Source organism: Lepidochelys olivacea (genome assembly GCF_965140295.1).
Source record: "Lepidochelys olivacea isolate rLepOli2 genome assembly, chromosome: 7".
NCBI lineage: Eukaryota > Metazoa > Chordata > Testudines > Cheloniidae > Lepidochelys > Lepidochelys olivacea.
In genome coordinates this window covers 29179811-29201489 of record NC_140417.1, presented here as the reverse complement: position 1 = coordinate 29201489, position 21679 = coordinate 29179811, and the positions used below count along the sequence as shown (strand labels likewise).

Below are 21679 nucleotides of genomic sequence, written 5' to 3'. Positions count from 1 at the left end.
TTAGGGGACAAAGCAAATTCATGAGCCACTGGGCCAAACGCTGAGCTCCTCATTCAGTTTTTCCAAAGTGTTAGCTTGGGCAAATCCCGTTAACTGTAGAGGAACTCACTATTTACAGTGGGAATTTGCTGGGTTAAAACTGAGTAAAGACCTTAGGGTCTCGCCAGCTGTAGTTAGGTGGAATAAAGTAAATGACCTTCACCCCAGAACTCTTTGCAGACAACTCAGAGTTGAGAATAGTTGCTTGGAAAGCTTGATTTCTATACATCCCCTGATAGTTGTATTATTCCTTTATATCTCTATACAGTACCCACCACTGTGGTGATGGGGTGGTTGCTCCATATATGGGATGTAATGAAGGTCTATAAAATATGCCACTCCACTATAAGCACAGGTACCTGGTGTTTGCGGCCCTAGAGCCTAGTAAAATAATTGCTACCCACAGTGGAGAAGTTAAAGACACAAAGTTGAAAACATTTATACCAAAAAGCTATAGGAGAGAAAAGCTAGGAGAGAACAGAATTCAAACAGAAATAGATGGTTCCTAAATCCTTTTATATGTGAAAGGACTCAGACATCAGCTGGTTACCAGCAAGAGGAAAAGTGGCCAGATGATGTCTCGGGGATGAAGGAAGTGGGGATCTGATAATGTGTCTGCCAGCCATGCTGACAAGAGGAAGCTACAATTCCTCTAGTTTGCACAGAGTGAGGTACAAGTGTGTTATTCAACACATTGTCTAGAATTATTTTACTCAAAGTAATAAGAGCATGGGAAAAATGTAGAGAATGCCCGATATATAGATGGGGGGAAATAGAAACCATATTAGAAGGCAATCTGAAATGAAAAATGTAATACAAATTATGTAGGGTGAAAATGTATGGCGGTAATTTTGAGTGTTTTTCCAAACATTTTTGTGCAGAAACAATCTTTAAAAGAGAGGATAGTATGCTTTTTATAGAATAAAGGGTATTTTCTTGAGATCATCTTACTGCTACGTAGAATACTACAGGCCTGATTTTGAAAACAACTATGGTGCTGCATCCACAAATAATCCATGGGCACAAACAGTAGCATTTTGTATTTTAGACCTCTTATACATCCCCGTGCACACACACAAGTGACACGATCTGCAAGCACGAACCACCCCCCTCCCTTATTTTAACTGTGTGCAGAATTGTTAGTGCACAAACAGGTCTGTGGAGGCCAGCTTGAGGTCTCACTGAAAATGTGACCCTATGTTTTAAGAGGTAGATTTTACAGTCATCTCTAATTCTGGCTGCCCAACTTTAGATACATAGGACTAAATTTTCAAAAGTGATGTCTGCAACTTTGAACATGCACACTAGAAGTTGTTACACATATGAAGACTAGGCACAAATAAAGAGTCTTTGTATGCCCAAAAAATTACATGTGAAAAATTGCAAGCAAACTTTGAGCAGAACTGGTCAAGGAGATTTCTAGTTTCAAAAATTTTCAGTGCAAAACAAAGACCTTTTTTTGCAAATATTTCTTCCTCATCTCTCTCACATTCCTCAGCCGCCTCTGTTTTGAGACTGGTGTGAGGTATTTGAAATCTTGGCACACAAAAACTTCAGTGTGTGGTAACAATGGCAGGAGCATTTATGGAACACAGGTATAAGGCTCCTCAATTTCTATTTAAGTCTGATATAACGTATTTGAAAAATTTTCCCAGAACTAAAGCCTTTCTTTAATGGAAGATGTGGCAATAAGAGAATAATTGACTGAACCAAGGATCTCAGTTAATGGGTCACATCATGATTCCATTACACAATTTCTACTCACCATCTTTCGGATGGCTGCATTTGAATGGTTTGCTGCTGTAGAAATAAGCTCCAGCGATTCTGTAATAAAGGTAGCAGCAGTTATACATTCTTAAGCCTATCAGTTAATAGCACGATTTTTATCTTCCTGATACGTATGTTTCCACTGCAAAAGACTTGCTGAATTCTGCATTTCCCTGAAGTAAATGGAACATTTGTAAGCCTTGACACATAGAATCGCATTTGCATGCTTAGCAGGCATGTAAATGATACTTCATTTTATCCTGTTCTATTTACAAGTCCAGACAAGAAGCAAAACAGCACATAAGGTGCAAAATTGACAATTTAGGAACCATTTCCCTTTCATAAAACTGTAATTTAAGTCCCAATTAAGACGTTTTACACATGTGCTGAAGTGCTTTGCTGAATCAGCGCCTACATGCGTTGCCATGGTTCACACCATACTCTAGGCATTTCTTGAGACAATTCCAAGCTGTTGTAAATCAATAAAGGAATATGCTTCTTCCCTCCCCGTCTTGATGTCATGTGGCCCGACTCCCTAGAAAATACTCACATTTCAGACAATTTCTGTTTTCCTCCACCAAGCCATCATAAAGGTAACTGAATGTCCTGTGTCTCTGGTATAGACTACAGTATTCTGTCATTGCTTATTTGGTAAAGTTGTCCTAACTTCTAGAACTGTGATTTCCATCTGGCATAGCTTCTCTGCCACTGTTCAAATAGTTAATTCAGTTCTATGCATCTACAATCATCTCATCTACTGTTTACAACATTTGAACTTTGAAGTCAAGATTACACAAGAACATGACTCTTCCCAACAACATGGTTCACATTCATGATGCAGATCATGGAAGCTACACTTACTTTCAGCATCCTTCCTGTCTGGAGACTCTTCTGGAAGTTTCTTTAGATAATCCTTTAGAAGAAGCTCATAGCGAGGAATTCTCTGCACAGGCTCAAGCATGTGATGCTGCAACGTCAGGTTCCCACACACATCCTGTTTCTGTAACTCAGAGAAAACAATTATGCAAGGATTATGTTGTTTCTTTGTATGATTTTTTTTCCAGCTCAAACTGTAATTAAAAAAAATCACATTTGCAGCCACACAAATAGAGAGACACTGTCAATCTAAAATTTAGTCAGTTTTTAAAAAGTGTTTAATGTAGACAGTTGGCCCTTACTTCTCTACCAATTGTTATAAATTTACAGTCATTCTCCTGTTTTTTATTAAACATTTCTCCTGTGTTGGTGTGTGCAAGACTTTGTGTGAGTCCCTTGTTAGAACTTTGCCCTAGGAGACCAAGTGGAATCAGAAATCATATGACTGATGCAATAAACACAGGGGCACAAAAATACTTCTCCCTTATTAGTATTTATTGTACAAACAGCACAGAGACTGAAAATATAAGTCATTTGTATAAGCTTCTAAAGCATGACACTGCATCCCTGTTTCACTTGACCAATCAGTGGTTGGTTCAAAGACTGAGCATGCATATTACTTTATTAAATGCTTACCTATCAAGGCACTCATCGGGCCCCAATCATCTTATACTATTCCAAGTATTTATATTCACGATATTCATGCTAAGGAAGTAATATGCCTGTTTTACAGGTGGGGAAAGTGAGGCAGAGAAAGATTAAGTAATTTGTTCCAGGGCACATGGGAAGGCTCTGGAAGAGCCATGAACTGAACCCACAACTCCTCAATCCCAGTTCAGTGTCTTAACCACAAACACATCCTTCCTCTATGGAATTAATACTTCAGCCTATCTATAAAATAAATCCTTTGGACCAAGTTTTGGTCCAGTCATATATTTCTGTTTGAATACTAGCATCCCCTCAACCACCTGATAACCTGATAACACCATCCTGGCCACTATGGATGTAGAAGCCCTCTACACCAACATTCCACACAAAGATGGACTACAAGCCGTCAAGAACACTATCCCCGATAATGTCACGGCTAACCTGGTGGCTGAACTTTGTGACTTTGTCCTTACCCATAACTACTTCACATTTGGGGACAATGTATACCTTCAGATCAGCGGCACTGCTATGGGTACCCGCATGGCCCCACAGTATGCCAACATTTTTATGGCTGATTTAGAACAACGCTTCCTCAGCTCTCGTCCCCTAAAGCCCCTACTCTACTTGCGCTATATTGATGACATCTTCATCATCTGGACCCATGGAAAAGAAGCCCTTGAGGAATTCCACCATGATTTCAACAATTTCCATCCCACCATCAACCTCAGCCTGGTCCAGTCCACACAAGAGATCCACTTCCTGGACACTACAGTGCTAATAAACAATGGTCACATAAACACCACCCTATACCGGAAACCTACTGACCGCTATTCCTACCTGCATGCCTCCAGCTTTCACCCTGACCACACCACACAATCCATCGTCTACAGCCAAGCTCTGCGATACAACCGCATTTGCTCCAACCCCTCAGACAGAGACAAACACCTACAAGATCTCTGTCAAGCTTTCTTACAACTACAATACCCACCTGCAGAAGTAAAGAAACAGATTGATAGAGCCAGAAGAGTTCCCAGAAGTTACCTACTACAGGACAGGCCTAACAAAGAAAATAACAGAACGCCACTAGCCGTCACCTTCAGCCCCCAACTAAAACCCCTCCAACGCATTATTAAGGATCTACAACCTATCCTAAAGGATGACCCAACACTCTCACAAATCTTGGGAGACAGGCCAGTCCTTGCCTACAGACAGCCCCGCAACCTGAAGCAAATACTCACCAACAACCACATACCACACAACAGAACCACTAACCCAGGAACTTATCCTTGCAACAAAGCCCGTTGCCAACTGTGCCCACATATCTATTCAGGGGACACCATCACAGGGCCTAATAACATCAGCCACACTATCAGAGGCTCGTTCACCTGCACATCCACCAATGTGATATATGCCATCATGTGCCAGCAATGCCCCTCTGCCATGTACATTGGTCAAACTGGACAGTCTCTACGTAAAAGAATAAATGGACACAAATCAGATGTCAAGAATTGTAACATTCATAAACCAGTCGGAGAACACTTCAATCTCTCTGGTCACGCGATCACAGACATGAAGGTCGCTATCTTAAAACAAAAAAACTTCAAATCCAGACTCCAGCGAGAAACTGCTGAATTGGAATTCATTTGCAAATTGGATACTATTAATTTAGGCTTAAATAGAGACTTGGAGTGGCTAAGTCATTATGCAAGGTAGCCTGTTTCCTCTTGTTTTTTCCTACCCCCCCCCCCCCAGATGTTCTGGTTTAACTTGGATTTTAACTTGAAGAGTGGTCAGTTTGGATGAGCTATTACCAGCAGGAGAGTGAGTTTGTGTGTGTATGGGGGTGGGGGGATGTGAGAACCTGGATTTATGCAGGAAATAGCCCAGCTTGATTGTCATGCACATTGTGTAAAGAGTTGTCACTTTGGATGGGCTATCACCAGCAGGAGAGTGAATTTGTGTGGGGGGGTGGAGGGTGAGAAAACCTGGATTTGTGCTGGAAATCACTTTAGATAAGCTATTACCAGCAGGACAGTGGGGTGGGAATAGGTATTGTTTCATATTCTCTGTGTATATATAAAGCCTGCTGCAGTTTCCACGATATGCATCTGAGGAAGTGAGCTGTAGCTCACGAAAGCTTATGCTCTAATAAATTGGTTAGTCTCTAAGGTGCCACAAGTCCTCCTTTTCTTCTTTCAACCACCACGTTAATTTCTGTATTCTATTCCTCAGTCAAAAGATGTTTGTGTCAAGTATTTCCAATATTTCTCATAAATATTACAGCTGAAGACATAATGCTGACTTGCCTGATTCTGGGAGATAATGAGGCAAATACCTGACAGAAAAATATTAGCCATCTTTCCAGTAATTCAAAGATGTAAATTTACTTTAAAAATAATCTGTCACCATGTACTGAACACTACTGCTGTTTATGGTAGCTGAGGTGAATTTATTATCTTTCAGAGATCTACAGCATAACATTTCTCAGATGCCACAATTGGGAGGGAAAGAATTAAAGATTCCAGGAAGAGAAAAGTAAAATGGAGAATTATACTACTCCCTTATTCGCTTTTGTATCTTACTGCATCATGCATCCCCCCACAAGGATGACATCCTCTGTTGCCCTTTTGCCCAATTCCCCAACAAGCATCTTCACACCTTCTTCTATCATGCCTCCAGTGGCATCTTCAAACTAGCCCTCAAAGCCGATACCCGGTCATCCTTCTAATCCTTCACTAAAATTCACTTCTACTAGGACGCCCGCAGGGAACTGACAAATGATCAGGGCTAAACAGGGGGGTATTTTATATAACTGTTTTATTTATGCAAGTGTATGTGTGACAGTACATGTACACACACATGGTTTGCTAACTCCCGTAAGCTCAAGCACAGCTGATGGAATCTGCCGTCACAAAAACCCAATTGCTTCCATTGCATGTAGACTCATTAGTGCACCAAAATGAGCATATACATGTCTCAGTATATAAGAGGAAATCTACATGTCTCAGTATATAAGAGGAAATCAACTTAGACCCCAGTGAAAATCAGGTGCTTTGTTTTCTCTTAATGCATATGCAAATAATTAATCCATACAACCACTTCTTATACAGTCACTTTTCCTTCTCACTGATACCCACACACACCATTTCTTCCATGTGTTTGTTGCACCAAGCGAGTGATTTGTATCTTGTTTTAATTAGATTGTAAACTCTTAAGGGCAGGGATCATTTCTTACGATATATTTGTATGACCCCTATTCGGGGTCAATGGCCATTACTTTTAGACAAATCAATAATTAGTGTTGATGTGAAAATTTGAAAAATTCAAAATTTGGACAAAGAATGGGGTGGGGAAGAAATTGGTGAGATTTTACATGGAAATGTTTTGCCCAGCTTTACCGCTACAACTAAGAATAAAGCACCATGTCTCTCATCTTCAGAATCCATTTAATCTAAAAAGAAGCAACAGGCATTTCAAACTTTGGCATTAAACAAGTTCAAGTGAGAGCCGGGCTGCAGAATGGTGTGAAACCTATAAATACAAAAAACCTTGGCGAGGGTACCAGATGTGCATGAAAAGCAAGTTCTCACAAAGCAAACAGTCTTTCTGTTAAGACAGGAGATTGTACAAGTCTCCTATGACTTCAGAAAAATCAATGTGTCATTTTGGTCAGGAATGTAAGGTTTGAGCCTGTAATAAGCGTTGGGGGCACTCACCACCTAGCAGGATTGAGCCCCAGAAGTTGGATATAATGGTAACACATAGGGATGTATTTCCCTTTAAGGTTGCCTAAAGAAAACAATCAATAGCTTGTGATCAGTTATGGCTTTTTGCAGTAAAAAATGTCAGGTGTTTATGAGCTCAATTTAATTATTGCTAATTCCTCAACCTGAAAAACTATGCCATTCAACAATCCCTAGAGTGTTATTAACAACCTGCATGGAATTTTATAATTAAGCAATAAAACATGAGTGACAGTGCATTTCTGAAGGATTACAACACATTTCAAGTGGTGTTTTGCAAAGCAAGGGCAAAGGTCAAAGGACCAACCAACAGAAATCACATTAAACTACTGGACATTCTCTATCTGTAATTGAAGGCTCCCCCATGACCTCCATGGAAAGGGGGAGCTAAATCTCTGTAGCAAGGTTCCTGGGTTCTTTGATGTGCTGGCATCAGAGACAGGAAATCCTATGGCAGCTTCATTTAAAATGAAAATGTCCGGTTTGAAATTAATTAAATATGAAAATAAATACAATCAGTTCAGTAGCCCATATGCTGACATTAAATCCAATTTGTTTTAAGTGGGCTGCATCTTCCATTTTTGAGAGCTACAGGCTTTTGTATTGACCATGACAATGCGTGTCACAACAGCTATAGGGGCAAAAATAAAGGAAAAGCTGGTAAGAGGGCACCAGAGAGGCCACTGAGATTTGCAGAACACATGCTGGGTAAATCCTCAGGCAATAGATTAGGGCCTATTGACACACCAGCTGGAGATCTAGCCACCAAGCTGCACATCTCTGCTAAAATAATCAGCAGTGAAATAGTTAACAGTGTTGCCATTTTAGATTACCACCACTGGGCTTCAGAACTGAAGCTCCAGGTATAACCCCTGTGTTAAACTTACTTGTCAAGAACTCTTTTCATGGGGCAGCAGAGGACACTCATGATCGCAGATAGCTGCAGGCATGTTTTGTGGCTCTGACAGCTAATGTGAACCATTTGTGTGATTAGCCTGTTTGGTGATGTGACAGAGGAGACATAGCAGAATTTTAGGGAAATATACATCTCCTTGCTGCAGGAAGTAAGACATATAATGAGTTACAGTGAGGCTCCCATATTCTTGAGAAAGCAACCTTCACCAAGGAGCCTGATACAAACTGAAGTCAGTGGGACTGTGTCTTGGACAAGAGTGAATTATAACAACACTGCTCTATTTTAAAGGGACAACAGATTTTTAGATCAAAATGTAAAGACCAGTTGTGTGTTGTTCTGGAGAACTGGGCTGGGAAGGTTTGGAGCGTGAGGACCAAAGTGGAAGTGAGCCGAGACAGTCTGCTGGCACAAGCAGAAAGAAGCAGGGAGCCCTGCAGAGAGTACACTCCAGAGCTCTCAGACAAATCACACAAGCAATGCTCCATTTGGGGCCCATGTGCCAGGGTCTCAAATTTCAACCAAAAGGAGCACTCAGTTTTTCAGACCCCAGTCAGAATAATCAAAACCTTGCTTAGTCCAAGATTAGACAGATGATTGAGGTAGAAAAGGGCATTTGTAGTACAAGTCTGGTAGAAGGACAACTTTCCCAATTAATATTCTCCCCTCTACCAGCTCCAGGAAGGAGCTTCTGACTCACATGGGTAACCAGCCCTGGCACACTTCTTCTCTTGCGGTGCGGGGTTGGGGGAGAGGGAGGGAAAAAGAATCATGACAGCTGGCCCAGCCCTACCACCAGGACAATCCCTGCATTTCGGGCATGCCGCTGTGGTCTTTCCTCTGTGCACAGAGAGAAAGCATTAACCCTTTCCCTGCTGGTCACTGTTATTTGCAAAGAACAGTGGATGCTCTCCCTGCACCTGCTGGGCCTTAACTACATTCCTAACTTGGCTGGCTCTGGACTCATGCAAAGAAAGAAGGAAGGAAGAAACAAGAAACATTTTTACAAAGCATATTGATGTGAGCAGAAAGGCTTTCATTGTTTATTTTTCATTACAATTGAAAGTTTTAGGTAAATCATTCTCCTGAAAAATCATTAGCCCAAACAAGAGCTCTGTGTTGCAGCATAAGCACCAGAAAATTAAACTGACTAGAAATAAAAATGAAACTGAATGCTCTACTTTCATCGTCCAAAGAGAATGAGGTGCCCACTGCAAACAAGCTAAGAAAATCAAGATATGTATTATGCTTTTAATTTTTCACTTTAAAATTAACATTTTATTAGTAAGAAGGGAAAGGAATTTTAAAAAGATTAATATACAATGTGTATAGCTACAGTATCCCTATCCTATTCCTTTTTTGCCTTAGGGACAAACTCAGTGTTAAGTTTTTAGAATAATAAAGGAGACAAGTTCAGTGTTTTTAAAATCTCTGTAAACAAAGGGAATAAAGCCAACCAAAATTAGAGTAACTTGGCATTATTGTCATAGCTTACAGAGAGTCCCCAAATCACGTTGGAGAAATACTCCACCTGTGTAGTGAGGTTTGTCACATGCAGAAGGAGAAGAAAGGATTTTTACTATAATTATATTTCAGCACTCTACGAACATTATCCTGCAACCCATTGTGCAGTGCTAGAACTGGAAAGGCAAGAAGAATTAAAATCCCATCAAGCTGGAGATGTACTGAAAGGAATGGCTTTATACCTGTACATTTTGAACGACATCTTTAAATGGAGATGATCGCTGCATCCATGAGTTCACCATGTCCATCGCTCTGTCAAAGTTCTTTACATATTCTCCATACATCTTCAGAAAGGGAGCCAGTTTTTGAAGGATGTCTCCCAGCCGTGGGTTTGCATTCCTATTGCAAAGAAGGCAGATAAACATGTCTTGAAACCCACACTATTGTACACACACACACACTTACTTCGACCCAATTTTAGCCCTGGTGTAGAAAGGGGCAATTCCTTTTTGACATCACTAGGGGCTCACCCAGACTTACATTAAGGCTGAATTCAGCTCTGTGAAATTTTATTAAGAGAATAATCTAGATTTTTGTCCAATAAGAAAAGTAATTTACTGAAAAGAGTCTGTGATTTTTCACAATTATTTTTTTTTCCATATAGCAAAAGAACTGAAGATGCAAAGAGGCCATGTAGTTACATCTAGGCACTCCACCTGAGGGTTACATGTTAGCATATAGGGAGGACACAGAAACTCAGTAATACATGAAGAACTTCCCACAAATTCACTTTCACAATATAGGAAACAGAATAGCCTGAATAAATGCTCCCTCCATATTTTGGGCCCCTCAGGAGGCAGAGCCCAGGAAGTGGGGGCTGGGAGCAAAGTTGGATCTAGACCTTCATATCTCCTAAATTTAAGGCTTGATTGGGGGTCTGCCCAGCCCACAAAAAGAGTCAGAGCCGCCATAGGGTTACTCTAATTTCCAAAAGCTTTCCATACTCATTTATGGGCTGCTCTGCAGCCCAGAATAGCTTGAGCACAGAGAGCTGCCAGCCTGGTCACACTCCCTTCATCCTACGACATGTCTTTTCAACTGGGATCACAAAGGAACAGAGCATTTCTCAGGATCCCTCCTGGGCTGGGGAAGTTTTCAGCTACTTTCTATCCCCGTTATGCCATTGGAGCAGCATGAGAGGGCCAGAAATCAGATAAGAATGGAGGCCTAGGAGAGACAAGACCTCAGTATGTACATAGGGTTTATTAGAAAAGATTTTATTCAGGAGCCAGGAGATGGTGTTATCCCTTATCTGCGCATTTGCATTCCTATTTCTGACTTCACACACAAGGGAAGGAATAACTACAATAATGGTTAACTGGCCCAACCATCACAATGTTGGAATAAGGCTGGATTGGAAACCGGCAGATTTGGGTTCTGTTTCAGTCCTATGTGACCAGGACAAGTCACACTTCCTGAGCTTTAAGTATCAGAGGGGTAGCTGTGTTAGTCTGGATCTGTAAAAGTGGCAAAAAGTCCTGTGGCACCTTATAGACTAACAGAAGTATTGGAGCGTAAGCTTTCGTGGGTGAATACCCACTTCGTCGGAGGCATGTAGTGGAAATTTCCAGAGGCAGGTTTAAATATGCAAGGAAGAATCAGGCTAGGGATAACGAGGTTAGTTCAATCAGGAAGGATGAGTCCCTCTTCTAGCATTTGGTGCTCTCAACTGCTAGAAGAGGGCCTCATCCTCCCTGATTGAACTAACCTCGTTATCTCTAGCCTGATTCTTGCTTGCATATTTATACCTGCCTCTGGAAATTTCCACTACATGCCTCCGACGAAGTGGGTATTCACCCACGAAAGCCTATGCTCCGATACGTCTGTTAGTCTATAAGGTGCCACAGGACTCCTTGCCGCTTTTCCTGAGCTTTAGTTTTCCTGTCTATAACAACCCTCACTAACCTCATACGGGTATTGTAAGGCTTAAGCACAGTGACATCTTTAGATAGCTATGTGCTAATATTAGAAATCCTAGGTGGCAATTCTAGAACTGATAGACGTAGGCTGGGATTTTCCAAGGAGCCCAAAGGAAGTTCAGTGCACAAGTTTCTATGGAGATGGGTGTCTCACTCTCTTAGACTTTTTGCAAATGCCAGCTCTAAGTTTCTATTCACTCTCAAAGCCGGACCTTTCTCCCAGTGGCTGTCTTGCAGGTCATGACAATTAGGAGACAATGCCTTCTTGTCATTTCACCCCAATACTAAGCTTATAACTTTAATTTTAATCTACGTTAAACTGCACTAGTCATTTAATAGCCCATGCATGCGTTTGACTTCCCAGCACCCTTCTGGTGTCTAGTCTTCCTCATCTTAAGTAATGGCTGTCCCCATAGTTTCCAGTAATGTTCAAATGTGGCAATCTTTTTGCTTATTTCCTCTGGTCACTGATGTACAATTTGAAAAAGAGTGGACTCAGCAGAGTAAGATGTGAACTCTGATCTTGTCTCCATCATTTCAGAGTAGATGAGCAGGTTAACTTTTGGTTGACTTTATAGTTTAATATAAAAACACTGTGTCAGAGCACACTATGCTTTCTATAGGAAGAAAAGTCTTTACAGCCAACTTGTCATCTCAAATTTAATTTTCTAGGTCTATCTTACAAATAGCCTGTCTTTCTTGCATTCCAGAGCTTCTGTATTTACAACTTGGTGCAATTTTCAGGGCCTAACTGGAGCATAAACATTATTAAACATTCAACAAAAACATCTGCTTATGCTTAAAGAAATACTTGTGTGTGTACAATGTGGATGTTAATATAATTATGATTATAGCAGTTTATCTTGCAGGAGACAATGAATTTGGATTTCAGAGTCAAATAGAATTTGATGTAAGGTGTAAAACACTATTGGAACAGACTTGACAATAGACTAACAGATTTGCAGATCTTCGTAACTTGTCTAGATGCTTCATACATTGTGTGAAACTATTTCTATTAAAAAATTAGATTTACAGTTAATCTTAACATAATCACAACTTAGTTCTTAAAGAAATGGACTGATCAAATCAAGCCTTAGATATAGCACACAAAAAGCTATTCCATTATAGGAGCGTTCTAGCATCCTTGTATAAGTATATATGTTGATGTTTGCCACTGCCTTTCTGATTGCCTCACAGAACCACTTGTAGGGCCAAAGTAATAAAAAACAGTAAGTGATCTGGCTGTCTTATGGCATTGTAACACTGGAATGGTGGAAATACTGACAAGGAGGACAGCTCTTGCAATGTTTTGGACCCACAAAGCACTCTGAGACAATATTTTTTTTATTTAGGTTTGCCTTAGTATCTTGGCATGTATTAAAAAACGTATGATGACCTTCTGTATTATATGGGAAATAGTATGTTCTTGTGTAATTAAAACCTATGTTGTAAGACTAGGCTTTCTGACTGCTAGAACACCTGCAAACTGAATGTTTATTTGTAATACATTGGTTTACCCACCACTCTTGTGTAATTCTTGTTTGGAGCTCAGGCAGGAGAAATTGTCCATGGAAGCAATAGATGGAGGAAATATTTGAAAAGATGCCAGTTATCACTTCGGTTGGAACACCTGCTTCTGACAATTTAGTGCAAAAAACCTGCATGGGAAAAAACAAGATATTACCAGTTACTTAATATAAATCTAAAACCTGGCATTATGTTATGAACCAATTTATTTAAAAGATGACTAATGTGCTTTAGTATAGGATCACACATTCTGTATTTTGGAGTGTGTATTTTTCTGTTTTTTTCTTTGAAGCTACATTGTATGTCATACAGAATAATCTGTTAAACAAGACTGATTCTCATTCAGATGGGGAGGTTAAACCCATTTAGGTTTAAAACTAGTTTAGTTGTTTTTTGATGTGAAAACTAGTTGAAGAAAAGCAGATTTTTTTTCCTACCTGTCTTTACTCGGTCCAGGACAAAAGTACTCTGTACATGAATGAAAGTGAAAAGCACTCCTCAGATTTTCCTAAAGCCCCTGGAAATAGACCTCTGCTCATCCAAACCCAACCTACCCCAAATTTCCACAGAAATCTTTAGTCCAAGGGGCAGAGTGTAAAGGGCTTATACAAATAATGACTTCCCTAACTGCATTCATAGCAAGAGGACAGATTCCATTGTTAAGAAATCCAGCGCACCTGACTTACCAAAGTGATTCACCATTTTTATTCCTTCTTTCTCCCACATTCATAAATTGCACAATTGCCTGGGTGACAATCATGGTCCAGACCTCCGCAGTGGAAGAAGAGGTTTAAATCCCCAAAATGAGCAGTTGAACCAATTGACTGCATCCTGTATTAGTGTGGTATTAAAAAAAAAAATCGAGCCTGGTCTTTTATGAAAGCTTGTAGTGTTCAGAAATTGCTGCTCATTACGACACATGTATACAGATTGTGGTTAGGAATTTGTGTATATAGGAAACTGTGCTCATAACCTGTGGTGCAGTTTCACCTCCACTTCACAATGGGTTGATGGGCAGCCAGGCAGGGAGGGGCTGCTTCCCCAATCAGATGGGACTCACTCCACGCACCAAGCAATCGTTCAGCCCAGGAAAAAAACATTGAGGAAAAATCAAAGTAAATGGGAACAACTTGAAACTGAAAAGAAAACCCCAGGCTTTGAAAACTAAGAAAGGAGGGAGTTTCCCCCACTTTGAATATCTATAGTGACTGAAGGGGGGGGAGGGGAAGAGAGACCCACAGAACTGAACCTGCAAGCCCTTTTAAAATGGAAGGGGGCTAAAGTGAAATCTGTTCAGAAACAGAGGGACAGCTTCTAAGTGGGAAGCTGTCTGTGAAATGCTGGATTCCCCCCAGAGTTAGGGGATAGCCTGGAAAACTGTTCAAATGCAATAGGTAATTTGTATTCAAAAAGGGACTTTATCTAATATAGAAGTTTTACACCTGAATTGGTGCCTTTATGTTTATTTTCTGTGTCACTTGTGTATGTTGGCTTCCCTTACTATTTCATCTTGAGTCTGTGGTTTTTCTACTAAACAACCCTTTTGTTTATTTTTATCCTACGCAGGTCTCTGTTGTGCAAACTGTGTGGAGGGGGGGGGGGGGGAACTGGTTTCACGCCTTTGGGGGTGACAGATAGGAAGAGAAAAGTCAGAGTTAAGAACTTGTGAAAGACGGGGAGACTCAGAACTGGAAGGACTCCTGAAATCAGCCTGCAAGGAGTAACTAGGCTGGTGGAAGCCAGGATGAGACCTTGGGCAGGCGACTGGCATCAGGGATCTGAGCCATAGCAGCACACTAAGGTGACAGAGCTGGAGGTGACAGACATCTTCCTGATCTGGGTGATCCCCAAAATATCACAGTACTACAGACAGAGGAGTCAACTTTTCTAAACAATTCTAACCGCTAACCATTTTAAACACACCACTGAAGTTAAAAACTGCAGTATCGTTGCACCAGTTTTACTTTTACCCACAACATGAAGGAGGTAAATTAAAGAGTGTGGCCAGGTGAAGAATCCAGAGACATAAAGGGCCTGATTCTGCTGAGCTGATGCAGGCCCAACTCCTACTGACAAAAGCCTGTCAGGGGTCACAAAGCTGTCACAGATCCTATCGTATCACAAAGCATTTTACTGTGCCCATGATTTCCTTTCAGTATCTGTTCAGTAACTGCTTCCTCTTTGTGGTCCCTACAGTGCTGGTAGTTGAGTTAATTCTTTCCTGCTCCTTACGGCCTGTTTTAATGGTACTCAGCACAGATCAAGGGATTTAAAAAAAAAATAGGTGGTAGCTGTTTAGAGCCCTTCTCCACCACCACTGTCTTCAACCAACTTCTACTGTCTTGTCTCTAGTAAGCTGAACTCCTCCTTCCACCAGCAAAACCAGTTTTGGCTTTTGCAACCAGCTTCTCTACCATGTGCACTTAACATACTTTGTGCACAATAACTCTAATGGGAACCAAAGCATGTGCAATACCTGTAGGCTGAGTTGTAAATGGTATAAGAGCTGTTCATCTGGAGCCTGAGCTGGAAATGCCAGCCAGTGTAGGAATACTGGAAGCCAGAGAAAAAGGAAGTAGAAATAGGACTGTGGGCTGGAGGATGGAGAGGAAGAAATGTCTTGCAGTGAGTAACCTATTAAGAAATGGCAAGATCATGACTGCATTTTAGTAACACTTTCTATGACTCATCCATGATTTTAAGGGGAAATTACCAAGCCAACTCTCAAACCTACCTATAATGTTTACCTAAATTTTACTTGTCCTTACTAATAATCTGATGTCACAGAAAAAGTCTTAAACTATGTACAAAGTAATCACAACATCCACATTTATCTGAAGAAATCTGTTTTGTGTATTGAAAATGAAGCACAATTTGATCTAAGCAGAATTACCTGGTCCAGTAGATGCAGTCTTTTAACATAAGCCTCTTCTGTATGAAGCAGTTCATTGGCAATGTTGAACAGCTTTTGCGGCTCTGTACACTGAAAAAAATATTACAAATGAAGTTATCCAAGAATTAATATAAACCCTATTTTCATCAAACATTCTATTTCCCAAGACTCACTAGTATTAAGTCATCCCATGGGAGAAACTGCCCCAGCATTTCTAATCAAAGGATCTGTTTGCTGCTAGTGCATTTTCAAAGTTATTGTCTAAAACCTAATTAACATGTGATGGCTGGCTGTGATAGCACTTCCGTTCTCTTTATTTTGCTACAAATGATAGAATACCCCAAACCAGAAAAATCTTTAAATTCGGTTTTCAGGCCTTTACAAATATTAGCACACTAATCTGGTGACTAACATGCTAGACACCACTTTACCTGATGTCCATTTTTAAATTCACGAGCTATGACTACAAACCAGAGTACACTACAGTATATTTCTAATGCATGGTGTAGTTTTAAATGCATAAGGATGCAGCTTCCACTACCTCCCTTTAGAGGTTCTTACACTTGCTATTAGGAAGTTTTTTCTGATATTCAGGCTAAATTCACCTTGTCTTATTTTCATCCCATTATTCTTAGTGCTATTCCTTCTACCAAACTATTTCTCCCCAGTCCTGGTTTTTACATAATTCAATCACTTGACATTAATTATAACGTCCCCACTTCAGTCTTAGTTTAGCCTTAGACTGTATATAAATTCAGTCCTTTCAATTCTTAAAATTCATTGAGTCAGCATGTTGCTGACTGAAATACATTTATCCTCTTGACAAATTCTTTAATATCCATCAACAATTTGTAGTATCCGAGATTTTAAATGCAAACTGTGTGCTTATGATGAAACAATATCTCCTCTCTCTCTAGTGGTCCCATTAGAAAATATACAGGTTTTTAAATTAGCAGATGATTACCGTGTAAAGATAGGGAAACTTGAGAAGTCTCTGTACTAGCATCAGTATTTAGTATTAAAATGATTACACCTTTAATAATCTGGAAAAATGGATGAGCAGAAAGAGGGCAAAATATGCACATATAAATTATTTAGGTTAGTCAAGACTAGAAGACTGAGAAACTCCAGAGACCTCAATGATTGGGCAATGGCACAGAGATGAGAAATTCAAGGGAATCTAACATATTTTGAAGGAATAATCTGAACTACTTATACAGAGTGCTGGATTCTAAGTTAATTGTACCCACTGAAGGGAAAAACATGGATTTCACTGTCAGCAGCTCAATGAAAACATCTGCTCAATGTGCAGTGGTGATCAAAAAAGCAAAATAATGGGGTGATTACAAGTGAGAGAGAAAATAATACTGAAAATATTAGAATGTCATTAATATAAATGGATGGTATAGCCTTACAGGAAATACTTCATCCACTTCTGATCATCCAATCCCCAAAACACATGAAAAACAGAAGGGACCAGAGACAAGTTACAAAAATAATTAAAAGCATGAAAAGATTTCCGTTAGAGGAGATATTGAAAAGACTGGACTGTTTAGAGAGGAGATAAACAAAAGGGGACTTGATGGGGTACTTTTTGCATAGAGAAGGTAAATCGAGTGTTCCTATTAATTCCTGTTTATAATCAAAACCAGGGAACATTCAGTGAAACTTAAAGCCAACAAATTTAAATTAATAAAAGGAAAACACTTAAATTTATCCTGTGGACCTCAGTGTCGCAAAACAGAATTGAGATCAAGAACTTGGCAGAATTCAGAAATTAGACATTTATATGGATAAATGAGAACTCTACAGTTACATTAGCTAGGATAAAACATGCATGATTCAGAACTTAAGTCAACCACTAACTGACAGAGGATAGGAATCCATTTCCCTGATTGTTCTGTAAAGATATTTCTTTCATCTTACTCTGATGCAATTCCTCAGTTCCGATGTACTGTGCATTGCAGCTTGCTGTGGGCAATGGGATAATTTATGATATAGCTGTCCTGTGAAATAAGCTCTTATTGCAACCCTCCCAATATTAAAATCATAGCGTGTAAAGTAAACTGAAATAACGTATCATTTTAAACGTATTGCATTGTGTCCTACCTGACTCTACACAGAATAAGTACTGATCTTTGTGCCTATTATTTATAGTAAATGATGGGACACCACTGCTTTCATAAACTTTGAACTTGCAAAAGGGAAATAAAAAAAACATATTACTTTATACCAAGATATCTCTTTGGTCGTTCAAGTTGTTAGCAATGGATGGATCTCTTCATGGGGAGAAAGTTAGTTACTTGCCAATTTTGCTGAAAATGAAGGAGTTTCTAAGTGAAAGGCATGAAGTTCAACCTGCTTTAACTTGACCACCATGCCAGCCACTAAAGCTATCTTTTCAGTTGTTTGAATTCAGAACTTGAAAAGAATTAGTTTTAACCAAATACATTACTTCTCAAAAGTAAAGCTTTATATAGCACACAGTTACTTTTAATGTCCTGGGCCTCACAGTCTGTAACTCAGTTTACATTTCCAAAAAACATGTTGACATCTGTTTAAATACCAAACAATGGCTAAAGATAATTTTAGCTCAAGCTGGACCTAATTCTTTAAAGTGATATTACACTACAGCAGCAACTGCTGGTGGTGGCAGAGATATGGGCATTTAAGTTGCTGTATTTTTCAATCATTTCCCTGTATAGTCACCTTGAACGTCTTAAATGAATGCTTGGTTGCTAATTTTCTCACTGGCATAACCTTTAACAAAGTGAATTAATTGTTATAGACAGTCCTACTCTTGCAGCCTTCTGTTGTTTGAATAATTAAGGGTCTGATTCGACCAAGATTGAGCCATACTTAACTCTGCAATTAGTATTCTTTGAGTAAAATACTGATCAATGTGAGTAAGATTACAGAATCTGGCCTTAAAGATACTAGGGTAAAAAAAAAGCATGAAACTTCCAGGCTCTACATTTTATAAAGGTAAAATTAACACAAAGCAAATTGCCATATAGATGAAGACATTATATGCTAATTCTTGCTCAGTTTACTCATGTATGTAAATAATCCAACTGAAGGCAATAAGCCTCTTTACTTGAGTAAAGCAAGCAGGTTTTAACCCAATATGAGTTAGACAACAAAAGTTGGTGAAAAAGAGTGAGCTAGAAAACACATGCTTGGGAGGCAGCATGTGTAATGGTTAGAACACAGTCCTGTTGATCAGGAAACCCAGGTTCTCTTCCAAACCATACCACTGATTTGCTATATACTGCAGCAGCGCTCCTTCTCCACTTTGGTGGGTTCCGTGCTTCCTCTTAGCAGTGGGCTGGGGGATTCCTCTCTCCCTGGGAATTTCCCCACACCCCTGGGTTTACTGCCCCCACATTGTCTGGGCAGGGGTTCCTCCCAGCCTTCCTCTTAGCCTCTGGTAACTCCTCCGGATTTTGTGGTGGCAGGCCAGGCAGCCAGTTCAGTCTCTCCCCTCTGGCGGAGTCTCTTCTCCGCAAACCTCTGGGGCCTGGAAGGGCTGTACGCCCTGTTGGGCAGGGTTTCCCCTGCTCTTCACCTCTGTACCTGTGAGGTCTGTCTCTAGCATTTGTCAGTGTCTGCACTGTCTGGCTCTCCAGTAGCACGCCTGCTCCCCACAACTCCTATTGTGCACACCTATCTGACTGGAGGGGAGGCTTTTAACAGGTTCTGGCAGGCCCTTGACTGGCCCCAGCTATCCTAATTAACCTGGAGTAACCCCTGTTCAATTACCAGGGGAAAAGTGACTTGCTTATCCTGGGGCTAATATACCTGCCTTCTATTGGCTAGGTTGGCGCATGGGGCTCTCCACCCTTTGGACCTCGCGGTGCGTACTTCAGGAGGTTGAGGCCGCCTTACTAACCGCTTCTCGGGTCGACCTCGAGCGGGTCCTGCGAGAGGACACTCCCCACCCACTCCTCACCCCAGGCCTTCTGGACCTTTCCAATGGGCCGCTGCCCCGTGAGCCCTCCCGACCCCGTCCTCCTCTTACCCCAAGCCAGCTGTGTACTCTGCAGCCGGTTTGTTTCTGAACCACGCCGAGAGAACAGCTGTACAGGTTCATGGTCCACATGCTTCATTTCCCCACCCTCACGTCCCACCTGGACACCAAGTAGCGGGATCTATTACCAGCTATGGAGGGTGGGAAACCCCGGTGGGCCAGCTTGTATTCTACCCTAGTTTTGCAGCCCGCCGGGGATATCAGCTGGCAGCTCCACCATGGAGTTGTGAGCACAGGCGTGTACCTGGAGCGGTTCACTCCCATCCCTGAAGCCTGTCCTTTCTGTGGCATGAGGGAAATGTGTATCTTCAGTGCACCAGGTTGCAGCCCCTCTTCCGGCTCCTCCAGAACCTCTTATAGAGGTTCTGGCTGCACTTTTCCCCCACCTGTTTGTTTATGCATACCCCATCTGTGGCCCCACGAAGTCAAGGGACCTCCTCGTCAACCTCCTCCTAGCTATGGCCAAGGTGGCCATTTATAACACTAGGGAGAGGAGGTTGGCTGAGGGGAGGCTCTGTGACTGTGGAGCCTGTTTTTGTTCCTTTATCCACTCACACATCCGGGCAGAGTTCCTCTGGGCTGTGTCTGCTGGCTTCTTGGATACTTTTGAGGAGTAGTGGACATTGTCTGGGGTTCTCTGCTCGGTGTCCCCTTCAGGTTCCCTAGTCTTCACAGTTTGAACCCTACGCCTGTTCTTGTTCTTTCCTCTGTTGTCCCCCAAACTTGGTTGAGTTCTGGGCTCAGTAGCTCGTCCCCCGGCTGGGAGAGGGGCTTTTAGCTGTGTGCGGCTTGTACCTACCCACTTCCAAGCACCCAATAGGATCACTCTCCTATAGCCGTCCAGCCTGACCCCATCACATCACTCATGGGCAAGTTACTTAATCTCTCATTGCCTACCTGTAAAATGGAGAAAGTGATGTTTGCCCATTTCTGGAAGGTGCTTTGAGATTTTCTGGATGAAAAGAGCTGTATAAGTGCCTCTATTGATGTGTGGAACGAAATCACTAGCTGATTATAATGTTGTCATCCAGCCATTGAGTTCAGCTTTATGTCAAAAAGATTAAGGCTCCAAGGCTTTACCAAGCATAAACTCAGCACTGAAACATAAACTTTTACTCTTGGGAGTAATGGTCAGAGCGATTATTTTATTTATTTAGCATAAATGACTAAAGATACCTGTAAACTTAAACTCCAGACTATGCATAAATAAATTCTTGATATTATACAATGGGCACCAGTGAAGCTAGCTTTACTAATAAGCACATATTATACCGATAACACGAGTGTAATTTTCAGGAAGTTGTAAAATATGTTCCTCTACTGCGTATACACATGCGTTATAAATATACTCAACTTCTGTTCTTCCTAATAGTCTTGCTGGATGATTAGTCAGTATGACCATGTTGTATATTACAGCTGTTAAAAATATTCTGAAGTAGTTTAAGTATTATGCTGGCTGAATGAGCAGAAGGACAAGAAAAAGGGAAGCAGTAGGCATTTATTTTGCAGACATGGGAAGCTTATTACAGCGTGTTGAAAGTAATGATTGCACTATGGTCATTCATTCCTTTTCAAATAGTCCAATTACTTCTTCCCAACCACAACGCATACGTGGCTATAGTTATTCTCCAACACTAAAAAATGGGGGCAAATCCTACTTTAGCAAAAACACTGGACCACATGTTCCTAAAGCAGAGGCCCAGGTTCACGCATATGCAGAGGGATCTCTGAAACTGTGTGTGCAGTTATCACAGTCACAGAGGCAAATGGGTAATTACACACACAAAGCCTAGTTGGACA

General features: G+C 40.9%; 1 protein-coding gene across 3 annotated transcripts in view; it reads right to left on the bottom strand.

Annotated features, from left to right (window-relative positions):
* Positions 1–21679, bottom strand: part of FGD3 (FYVE, RhoGEF and PH domain containing 3) — a 191171-nt gene that overhangs the window by 58374 nt on the left and 111118 nt on the right. For all 3 annotated transcript variants that reach the window (XM_084633492.1, XM_084633491.1, XM_084633493.1), the window contains 5 exons: positions 15850–15939; positions 12951–13087; positions 9693–9849; positions 2668–2806; positions 1805–1863 (listed from right to left, as the gene is read on the bottom strand). In XM_084633492.1, the coding sequence (XP_084489618.1) occupies positions 1805–1863; positions 2668–2806; positions 9693–9849; positions 12951–13087; positions 15850–15939 (582 nt within the window). The remainder of the gene's footprint in view (positions 1–1804; positions 1864–2667; positions 2807–9692; positions 9850–12950; positions 13088–15849; positions 15940–21679) is intronic.